Consider the following 11,995-nt stretch of genomic DNA (forward strand, 5'->3'; position numbering starts at 1 on the left):
AGGCCATTCAAGTATGACCTAAATCAAATCCCTTATGATTATACAGTGGAGGTGACAAATAGATTCAAGGGATCAGACCTGGCAGATAGAGTGCCTAAAGAACTATGGATAAAAGTTCATAACACTGTACAGGAGGCAGTGATCAAAACCATCCTAAACATAAATAAATGCAAGAAGGCAAAGTGGTTGTCTGAGGAGGCTTTACAAACAGCTGAGGAATGAAGAGAAGTGAAAGGCAAGGGAGAAAGGGAAAGATATACCCAAATGAATGCACAGTTACAGAGACTAGCAAGAAGAGATAAGAAGGCCTTCTTAAATGAACAATGCAAAAAAACAGAGGAAAACAAAAGAATGGGAAATACTAGAGATCTCTTCAAGAAAAATGGATACATCAAGGGAACAGTTCATGCAAGGATGGCACAATCAAGGACAAAAAATGGTAAGTAACTAACAGCAGCAGAAGAGATTAGAAAGAGGTGACAAGAATACAAAGAACAACTATACAAGAAAGGTCTTAATCACCCAGATAACCATGATAGGATGATCACTCACCTAGAGTCAGACATCCTACAGCATGAAGTCAAGTGAGACTTAGGAAGCAACACTACAAACAAAGCTAGTGGAGGTGATGGAATTCTGGCTGAGCTGTTTAAAACCCTAAAAGATGATGCTGGTAAAGTGCTGCATTTATTATGTCAGCAAATCTGGAAAACTCAGCAGTGGCCATATGACTAGAAGAGGTCAGCTTTCATTCCAACCCCAAAGAAGGGCAATGTTGCATTCATTTCACATGCTAGCAAGGTTATGTTCAAAATCCTTCAAGATTTAGCAGTATGTGAAACGAGAACTTCCAGATGGACAAGCTGGGTTTAGAAAAGGCAGAGGAACCAGAGATCAAATTGCCAACATTTGTTGGATCATGGAGAAAGCAAGTTAGTTCCAGAAAAATACCTACTTTTACTTCATTGATGATGTGAAAGCTCTTGAGTGTGTGCATCACAAAAAAACTGTGGAAAATTCTTAAAGAGATGGTAATACCAGACCACCTTACCTGTCTCCTGAGAAACCTGTATGTAGGTCAAGAAGCAACAGTTAGAACCAAACATGAAGCAAGTTTCTTGGTTTAAAATTGGGAGAGGAATAAGACAAGGCTGTATGTTGTCACCTTTCTCATTTAACATCTATGCAGAGTACATCATGCAAAATGCCAGGTTGGATGAATCACAAGCTAGAAGCAAGATTTCCAGGAGAAGTATCAACAACTTCAGATATGCAGATGATTCCACTCTAATGGCAGAAAGTGAAGAGGAACTAAAGAGCTTCTTGATGAGAGTGAAAGAGGCGAGTGAAAAAGCTAGCTTGAAACTCAACATTGAAAAAACTAATCATGGCATCCAGTCCCATCACTTCATGGCAAACAGAAGGGAAAAAGTGGAAGCAGTGACAGATGTTATTTCCTTGGGTTCCAAAATCACTGCAGATGGTGACTGCAGTCATGAAAATAAAAGACACTTGCTCCTTGGAAGGAAAGCTATGACAAAGCTAGACAGCATATTAAAAGGCAGACAATACTTTGCCAACAAAGGTCCATATATAGTCAAAGCTATGGCTTTTCCAGTAGTTATATACAGATGTCAAAGTTGGACCATAAAGAAGGCTGAGTGCCAAAGAAATGATGCCTTCAAACTGTGTTGCTCGAGAAGACTCTTAAGAGTCACTTGGACAGCAAGGAGATCAAATCAGTCAATCCTAAAGGGAATCAACCCTGAATATTCATTGGAAGGACTGATGCTGAAGCTGAAGCTCCAATAATTTGACCACCTGATGCAAAGAGCAGACTCACTGGAAAGATGCTGATACTGGGAAAGACTGAAGGCAAAAGGAGAAGGGAGTGGCAGAGGACGAGATGGTTAGACAGCATTACCGACTCAATGTATATGAATTTGAGCAAACTCCAGGAGTCAGTGGAGGACAGAGGAGCCTCGCATGCTGCAGTCCATGAGGTCGCAATGAGTCAGACATGACTTAGCTACTGAACAACAACAGAATAACTGTCCTTAGACCACTTTACTATTCCACTACTCCTCTCTCACAGTTTTTCTCTAAAAATAACTGAAAACCTAGATGGAAATTCTGATAGGGTAGCCTAGACTAAACTCCAGTGGAATTGGGTTCGGAGCCAAGTTTCCAAGAGGTTCAAGTATTTGAAGAAGAGGGCATTCACAGACTGGCTGCAAGGTGGGAAAACAGAGACAATGAGAACCATGTGCCTTGGCAGAGTGGGGAGCATGCCAGGCACCCAACAGCTGGCACCCAAGGCCCTATTCCCAGCCTTTGTCTGGGCAGTTTGTCTGGTAACCATCCTGGAGAACATGAGACTCATCTTTCTCTATTCCCAACAGCCAACCCCACATTCCAACACTATCCCTCAGGGCACAAGGGAGAGGAACAGAGAGATGACAAGAAGTGAAGTAAGAAACTGGCATCTTTGTCTCTAGGATAAGATACACAGAGAGAGACACAGCTTGACTGCCTGTTCTCCATGGCAAACTAATAGAAGATGGAGATGAGTGGCACATCACCAGTACTGGATGAAAGGCACCATGCTGAGAGCCACACAGTTTCCTTCAAAGTGGAGTCTCGGAGAACTGGGGAGATACTCAGAATATGAACTGGTATTTGTTACTCAGATATTTCTCCTCTAGAGATTTTCTTCTGAAAAAACCATACTCACCTCTTTCATTCTCTAACTCCTCATTCTACATGTTGGGAGAACCTCCTGATCTGGACTCTAAGAGCCCTTCCAGATAATTGTGGGAGCAGCCGTCCAGTGTGTTTTCAAGCCTCCTCAAGGGTGGGAGCAGAGGGAAGATGGTGGGAAGCCACTTTCCCACTGAAAGAGAATAACCCAAAGGGCAACAAGGAACAAGCTGTGGCTTTAGAAAAAAAAAAAATCTTCTATTTGAGATGTCAGATACTTGATTCCCAGCAACAGCTCCATTAAATCATCATTTATTGATTTAGTGTTCAAATAAGGTCAGCTCTAAGGAGTAGATCAAGCTGTTCTTGTCCTTTAGTCCAGATGGTTTTGGTGATCGAGATCCCACAGGAAGTAAGTGAATCCAGGTCAAGCTTCTCTGCACAATGTGAGTCTCCCCTAGGCACTGTCAGGGGCCAGCAGCCTCCTCTCCTTCCCTCACCCAAACCCAAGCCCGCCCATGCCTCAGGGCCTGTCCAGCCCCAACTCTTCCCTCACTCACCTGAGCGCCCAACCTGAGCCCTCAGCTTGTAGAAATTTCTGGGCACCTGGCTGTAGGGGTGAGGGTGCTATAGGAGAGGATCACATCACACCAAGTTCTTCAGCTTGAGGAAGGCTGGTGTCTCCAGTCACCAAAGACAGTTCCTCAATGGAGACTGTCTTGGGGAGAAGAAATAAAATCCTGGATCTGGGATTTTCTTTTCTTTGTCATTGCTTTCAGTCTTGGATATACCACTTGAAAGTGTGTCAAATCTTTTTTCTTAATTGGAGTGTAATTGCTTTACAGTTTTGTGTTAGTTTCTGCTATACAACATGAATCAGCTATAAGCATAGATATATCCTCTCCCTCCTGAACCTCCCTTCCTCCCAGCTTCCATCCCATCTCTCTAGGTCATAACAGCTGAGCTCCCTGTGCTATACATCAGCTGCCCACTAGTTGTTTTAAGTGTGTCAAATTTTGAAGGTGGAATTATCTTTTAAAGATAACCCACTCCCACACCATGCCATGTACCAGCACTGCTGGTACATCAAAAGACCCCAGCAGGGGCATGGTAGAGATTTGACCAGCTGCCCCATCCCTAGCTTGCTTTCAAACTCTTGTGCCCACCCATCTGGGCCTCTCCCCCCTCCCCCACCCCACCCTCCACCTCACCTCCTCCATGGGCATTTAGAGTTTCATCTTATTCCAGGTACATCTTTTCTGTGGTTTTCTAAAGGGTTTGCTTATGGTTGATCAGAAAAAACAGGAAAGGAAAAAAATGACTCAATTTTATCCAACTTTACCATTTCTTTCTTTCTTGTAATACAAGAAAAAATTCAGTGGTCCAGAACTACCAGCATCCTTAGATTTACCAGTGCTTCAAAAGGATACATCCATGGCCACTGCCAGTCTAGTCTCTGCAGATTTCACTTGGTACAAGAGAAGAAAGACAAAGTAAAGGTGGGGATAGACCCAGGCCCATTCTGAGAAGCAATCAGCAGAGGGAGAGAAGAGTAAGAAGGAAAGTTCCATGTATAGCTGGGGCCACCAGCCATTCTCAGGCAATGGTGTAAAGTGTTCCCCTGCTTGTGTAAATAAACAGGATCTTCCCAAAGTCATCACCTGGGAAGGTGAGATCTTTATTTCCACAGAGAAGTTCTGTGTAATAAATACTTAGGAAACCCTCTGCTGCCTATAGGATTTACACAGATTTACACTTTATTATGCTGGATGTCCTCAGCAATGGCAAATCTTTACCATTTCAGGACACATTTGATGACAGGAGTGAGTCATGTAGAGTAAAGCCTTACTAAGAAGCTGGGCAAGTCCCTTTTAGGTCAAAATATAGGTGAGGTTGGTTTAACAATTATCTTTCTCTTATTTGTAAATTTTCCAGAAGTGAAGAGGTTAGGCTGGCTGGACTGTGATCACCATTGCTCACCAGCCAATAGGGTCTTGACACTGTCAGGTCCAGTGGACCAAGTACATTGCCTAGCAGGGTCAGTGTCACTGCAAGAAAAAGTTCTTATCCTTGGAACACCTTCACTTTTCTGGGTCTGTAGCAGACTCACGTTTGGGTCCTTAATTGTCTCTCCAATCCCCAGATCTCACCCAGTTTCCCATCAGTGGTATTCTGCCAGTTTTCCTCAACTCTGCGTTCAGGGCCAAAAGTGATTCCCCCAGATATTCTACTATGGCTTGGTGCCTCCTTCCAAATCAATTATCTTTTACAAAGATAAAGCAAAAAATGAAAGTCCCCTCCCCAATCTCACAAGCCTAGGCTACTCCTAGTGACACCTAGTATGTTTCTTCTCACATGGTTTCTTTTTGGGGACTCAAGCATGCTCTTTTAACTAAATTAATGCACATATTTTGAATGACAGGGAAGTGACCCACCACCCTCTGCAGAGCCTTCAGTAGGCTGTGATTATCTCAGGCCAGGATGGCTTAATTTTTAAGTCTATAGATCTCTCAGTGCAGCTACAACCTATACCAATCTCAGGTCTTAGCAGAACCCAGGTAGGCTGTGGGACAAGAGAGGCTGTTCCGCTGGACTGCTCAAGTGACGAAGTCAGTGGTTAACTGCTGGTCCAGCAGCCAAAGGTCTAGGGCCAGGATCTGATCTGAACTCTGCCCTGTCCTGGATGAGTCTCTCTGCTCTCCAGCTACCTCACCTGGTAAAGACAGAAGTGGAATGAGAGGGAGCCAATTGTTAAGATGCCCAGGGAACTAATCTGTAATGTAATGAAACAGAGAAAATGGTATTAATTAGCACCCTGCTCAGGGAGCATCCTGAGTCTGGTTTAAAAGAATATATTGCTAAGCTGCCAGGTATTCAGGTGGAAAGTGAAAGTGAAAGTCACTCAGTCATATCTGACTCGTTGCAAGCCCATGGACTATACAATCCATGGAATTCTCCAGGCCAAAATACTGGAGTGGGTAAATTTTTCCTTCTCCAGGGGATCTTCCCAACACAGGGATTAAACCCAGGTCTCCCACATTGCAGGTGGATTCTTTACCAACTGAGCCACAAGGGAAGCCCAAGAATACTGGAGTGGGTAGCCTATCCTTTCTTCAGCGGATCTTCCTGACCCAGGAATCAAACCGGGGTCTCCTGTATTGCAGGCAGATTCTTTACCAACTGAACTATCAGGAAAGCCCATTAAGGTGGACAGAAGAACATTTCTATAGTCCATATTTGTTGCTCTGGCCTGCCCAGTATCTATCTTCTTGTCTTTTGGCATCAGAAGCAATATTTTCTGTGAGGTACCACCTCCCCCACCCTCAGTGCAAATGGTTTGGGAGCTTGACTCCTTCAGGCTGTAAGAACTGGCATGTGACCCAGGCAAGGACAATCAGAGCAGCGAATTCCTCTGGTTATAGTCATTGATTTCTGGTTGGGCAAATGACCCAACTCAATTCCATGATGCTCAATTCTTTGGGGACATTGTTGGGAACTGTTAGGGAGACTCTGTTTCAGCTGCTCAAAGGATAAGATGTAAGCCAAGAATTGACAGCCTCTTGCCACCATCAGTGAGAAGATCCTGGTGAGAATGAAATAGAAGAACAGACATATGGAGCAAAAAACATGATGCGCTTTGATGACATCATTCAAATCCATGGATCCAGCTATGCCCAGAGCAAGTTAATTCCCTAGAGTTTAACGATCAATACATTCCCAATTTTGCTTAAGCCTATCTTTTTTTCACTTAGTTACACTTACACACATACACAAAATCCTGACTAACACAACTTCCATGGGGAATGCTTGGGCAACAAAGATGGTAAAGCAGGGCTTTTGTTTTGCTGAGATGTGCAAAAGCTGGGATGTTACCTCTAGCATTCTCCTTTTCCACCCTTTCCTCACAGGAATTACTTCTGTTATTTCTTCAACTGTAAGTACTGGACAAACATTTAAGAATACCCATTTGAAAGTGCACAGAGGTATGACTGGCTAGAGACACATGTATACCATGGTTCAGATCTAATGGAACCAAAAGCTTTGTGTTCATGTTCCCGTTTCTCCACTAACTGTGTGAACTTGATTTAGTCTCACAGCTTCTCTAAGCCTAAATATATGTGTCTGTGAGGATGAAAGGAGATAATGTTCATGGAAGTGTTTTGAAATCCATAAAGGAGTAGGAGTTGTGAGTCAGGGAAATCTGAATACTTACCACCTTGCAAGGCTGCTACATTACAGAAAAAAACATCCTGAGGGAAGAAAGCAGCACTTTATCTCAAAGCAAGGAGGCTGAGCTGGGACACATTTTAGTATCAGCAGATCATGATGCCAAATGGAACTTTATCTCTTTGAATGATGATTGAGAATAGCTCAATAACTGATATGACCTCCAGTCTTCCTGTTACCAGAAAGTAAGTTTATGTGTCCAATGTACAGTGAGGCCAAACAATACCAAAACATGGGAGTTTGGAACAGAGAAAAGTTTATTGCAGGGGTGTGCAAGGAGATGGTGCTCATGCCTTAAAACTCCCAAATCTCTCCCTCAATGAAAGCTCTCAGCAAAGTCCTTTTCTAGGAAAGGTGAAGGAGTACGGTTAGTTGTTGCAGACTTCTTGGTGTCACAGCCTTTGTTCTTGAGATCTGGTTATGGTTAGATAACAACGTTTCTGTAAATATCCACCAAACAAATGTTATTCTCTGTTCTGACAAGAAATGGTGAGGTCCCAAGGCTCAACTCTTCCCCTGTGAGGTCCAGGCCCTGGCTGAAAAGCTCTCAGTTGATGGCTCCTTCAGAGCCAGGTCCCCAGACCCTGCCCAGCTGTCATCCCTGAGGGAGCCAGGTGCCCAGGACCTCTCGCCTTCAGCTCCTCAGACCTCCCAAATGGTGGGGGCCAGGTCCCGCAGATGATATTCTAGGCAGATGGCTGTTGTCATTAGGTCACAGGGGTGGGGATAAGGGAGAGGTTCACTGTAGCCTCAAGGCCTGGGTCCAGCCAGCGGCTTTGGCGAGAGCTCTAGAGCCCTCCAGGACACAGCCCCCAGCCTGTTCTCTGGGCCCCTCCACTCACTTACTGACGTGAAGCCAGGTAAGCTGGAGGGCCACAGGGAAGAAGGCAAGGATCCCCCTCTTACCTTAGTCTCTGCCCGACGACCACCACTCCCCTGAGGGTTGGCTGAATGGCCTCCCTAAGGTTGCTCCTGGACAGTTGGTCACTTGTGGGAGGGGCCCACTGTGGCACTGACCAATGACTGAGCAGGATCATTAACGGTCACTCACTGACGGATGCTTGGGGGAGGGGCCCACTGAGGAGACAACCAATGGCTGAGCAGGACCACTATAGGTCCTGTGCTAACTGTTGCCTAGTAGCAGAGTGGGCGGGCTGGAAGGCGAATGGTGGTAATGGCACACAGCATCCACAGTTTGCTAAGGGCCACTCTTTATTATATTCCCATTGCTTCTCTCTCCTAACCTACCCCTTCCCCAGACACAAGCAGACAGTCAAGATTTGCGCCAAGAAGTTCAAACATTCCAGATGGGTAACCAACAGGAGACTACCACTGAGGAGAAAATAATTACATTCAATGTAACAGTCATTGTAATCTTCTCAAGAAAGCATGAGAACCTCTTTTAAACATCTAAAATTTTCACAGACCTCTTTCCACATGAAGGAATCTGTTCATTGAGAAAATATTTGATGAATTATGAATTCAGTGCTACTTTAAAGTGAATTTGTATATTACTCAACTACTTTAAAGTGAATTTGTATATTACTCATAACGGTGGCAGTTCCTAACACTTGGAGTCACACAAGAATATACAAATCATATGAGGTGCTTGGTGTTCAGTCCCCTCCGGTCAGGGGCAAACAGATGAGACAACCAGGACAGCCCCTGAAGGACTGATGCCCTGCTGTTCCCCTGGCAGCTCCCCGCCACCACTGTCTGGTTTCTGTGCCAATGTTGTTTTCTTGGTATTCTTAAGAAGAGCACTCGCCACTTGCTCCTTCCATCTGAGGTTTGGTTGTTTTCCACTTCCTTTTGCATTTTTCTTCCTCTCAGCTGGGTGAACAGGAGTTCAAGTTTGTTTTGTTATTTCCTAACCTGGGTCACATTCAGGACTCTGATTAAACCTTCACTATTTCACCTTCTGAACTCCCAGAAGACAAAACTCAGAACTGCAAATAGTACCCACTCAGGCTGTCAAGAGATGCAAAAGCTTTTCCTTGATGTACAGCATCAACAGTTTTAAAAACCATTCACTTGGGTATCACACTGATTTTTCTCAATTAATGTCTCTATTTGATCACTATCAACTTCAACTGGTCTACCCGACCATGGAGCATTGTCCAGTGAGAAATCACCAGCATAAAACTTCACAAACCACTTTCGACACATTTGATCAATCACAGCACCTTCTCAGTACACTACACAAGTCTTTTTCTGTGTTTCAGTTGCATTTTTACCTTCCTTGAAATAAAAAAAACATAACATGCTGGAGAAAAAAAAAAAAGAAAGCTCCTACTTAAGCTGTACATTTTAAAGAAGACACTCAGAGAGTATTCAGGCAGGCTCTTTTCTGGACAGCTTATTAACAGAGGAGCAGGGCCATCAGGGGCTTGTTGCAAGTGCAATTCAAATGGCAACCCACTCCAGTATTTTTGCCTGGGAAACCTCATGGACAGAGAAACCTGGTGGGCCACAGTCCTTGGGTCACAAGAGTCGGACACAACAACTAAACCACCATCTTTTAAAATGCCTGTTTAAAAAGCCCAAGGTCTCTCCACATTCCCAGACCCACTGCCTTGAGGGCCCTGTCTTCACACCTCGGTGATAGCTGCTGGCAAGTGGTGCCCAGGTCAGAGTTCTGAAAATCCAGGTGTTTGGGGGCTCAGGCTTGAAATCTAAACATATGACCAATAATTTTATGGTGCTCCTTCCCCCAAGGGTTTCTCCTTGACCTATTACCAAGATTTGGGCTAAGTCCTCACAGGGTTCTGGCACTCTCCCTGGGCTCCCAAGTCAGTAGAACATCTTCTGACCCCCTCCTGTTGAGAGCTCAGATGGGTTCCACTGCCATGTTAAGGTTCTGAGCCGAGTAGGAAGGAACAGTCAATGTGACTCTCAAAGAGATTGTGCTCAGTTGCTAAGTCATGTCTGACTCTTTGTGGCCCCATAAATTGTAGCCCACCAGGCTACTCTGTCCATGGGATTTTCCAGGTAAGAATACTGGAGTAGGTTGCCATTTTGTCTTCCAGGGGATCTTCCCAACCCAGGGGTCGAATCCACATCTCCTGCATTGGCAGATGGATTCTTTACCACTGAGCTACTTGGGAAGCCCCCTCAAGAGATTAGGGACATTGTAATTTATCACAACACACACAAAAAATCCCAGCCTAGTCCCATTTCTGACCCTTGTAATTCCCAGAAGCCCAGATAAGAAGGTAAGATGGTATGGGACTAGGTGGGGCCCATAATCTGAAGCTCATGGGTGTGGGTGTCAATGCTGTAAGGTGGGGGCAAGGGTAGGTCACTAGATTCCAACCGCTTGACTTCTTATTCCAACCGCTTGACTTCTTATAAATATTCCAATCACAAATGGCAGAGTTTATCTTTCCTAAAAAAAATCCTACTAGACCAAGTACCTGCCAAATATGATTTGCAGAATAAGAGCACTACATACAATACTTTTTTAGGGGTGGGAAGTATGGAAAGTTCAATGTCCAAGTCAGTTTGAAAAGCAGTAAGTAAAACAAAGACAGTTTCAGCTACAGGACTCCTCAGAGCTTCTGCTATGTTAGTACACATTGTGGCCTCCAAACCTGCACTAGAGACTGCAACACTGTCTACACCTGTATTAAGTTGGCTTTTCAGGGAAAAGGGCTTCCCTGGTGGCTCAGACAGTAAAGAATTTGCCTGCAGTATGGGAGACCCAGGTTTGATCCCTGGATCACGAAAAGCCTCTGGAGAAGGGAATGGCAACCCACTCCAGGATTCTCACCCAGAGGAGCCAGGCAGCCTACAATCCATGGGATCGCAAAGAGTGGGACATGACTGAGCGACTAACACTTTCTTTTCACTTTTTCAGGTAAAGTATTCTATGACGCTAGTGTACAACAGAACATGCTCTGGGAAACATTATAGCAGACCTAACGTAATCTAATTAAGAGGTGAAACAGTGCTCTGACCCAGAATCCTGAAGAGAGGCAAGGGTACAGGTAAGCCACTTAGGCAGTATCATGAGCAGGCCTTGGATTCCTCTCCATCTGTGGCACTTCCTTCCACAGGCCCCAACCACATCATAAGTAAGTTGCTTGTGTGTGTCTGTGTGTGTCTGTGTGTGTTTTAAGGGAAGGTGCAGAGGAGTAGGACAAAGGGGATGCTTGATCTTTTACTTGCCTTGCAGCTGATGAAAAACAATGGGAGTTGCACCTGAGATTCTTAATATAAGTAAACATATACACACAAAGAAACAGGTATATAACTATAAAAACAAAACAGTGTAAGTTATTTGGAAATAAGAGAAATACCCATCATGTCCCTATCCTAATTCCTGTCATCACTTATATATGTCTTCAGTGCTCTTCTAGGGATAGCTTTTTATGTCACTGTCATTATCATTTTAATTCTTGTATTCCTGGCAATGGAAAAAAGTCCTGATCTTTCTCCCCACTTCTGAATTTGTCTTTCCAGAGGTGGAAAAAGACAGAACCACGATGGAAAGCACCAATGGACATTGCATGCCCTCCTTTCTTCAGGCTGGCCCCCTACCCTTCCTCCTGTCCACAGCCCACATGGTGTTCCCACTGCCAGTTCTCCTCCCTCTGTGTTATCATCCTGGTATACTCCTCCTTCCGGCCCAAGAATACCACTAGCTAAAATGATAAACTTTTGCCCAGTGTCCATATTAACTTTGGCCTTCCAGGTACAAAAGTCTTGCCTTTTGTCAGGAAACACGTGTTGAACTGAATTCATTCTTGCCCACTCAATTCTTTTTATTTATTTATGGCTGTGCTGAGTCTTTGTTGCTGTGCGAGGGCTTTCTCTAGTTGTGCGTTGTGGGAACTACTCTCTAGTTGCAATGCACGGGATTCTCACTGCAGTGGCTTCTCCTGTTGCAGAGCATAGGCTCTAGGGTGCATGGGCTCAGTAGTTGTGAAGCATGGGCTTAGTTGCCCTGTGGGACGTGGAATCTTCCCGGACCAGAAATCAAACTTGTGACCCCTGCATTGGCAGGCAGATTCTCAACCACTGGATCACCAGGGAAGTTCTGTCCACCCTATTCTATACCATGATA

The 11,995-nt window shown here is 44.6% G+C and overlaps 1 protein-coding gene across 5 annotated transcripts in view; it reads right to left on the bottom strand.

Annotated features, from left to right (window-relative positions):
- RCL1 (RNA terminal phosphate cyclase like 1) overlaps positions 1–11,995 on the bottom strand; it is a 230,895-nt gene that overhangs the window by 147,683 nt on the left and 71,217 nt on the right. The window contains exon 9 of one of the 5 annotated variants that reach the window (XM_081501678.1): positions 7,167–7,341. The exons of the other annotated variants lie outside the window; for them this stretch is intronic. Coding sequence (XP_081357804.1) covers positions 7,320–7,341 — 22 coding nt within the window. The 3' untranslated portion in view covers positions 7,167–7,319. Of the gene's footprint in view, positions 1–7,166; positions 7,342–11,995 lie in introns of those variants that run through there. 5 annotated transcript variants of the gene reach the window in all.

This window comes from Giraffa tippelskirchi, chromosome 1 (genome assembly GCF_054371585.1).
Source record: "Giraffa tippelskirchi isolate mGirTip1 chromosome 1, T2T-mGirTip1v1.2.pri, whole genome shotgun sequence".
NCBI lineage: Eukaryota > Metazoa > Chordata > Mammalia > Artiodactyla > Giraffidae > Giraffa > Giraffa tippelskirchi.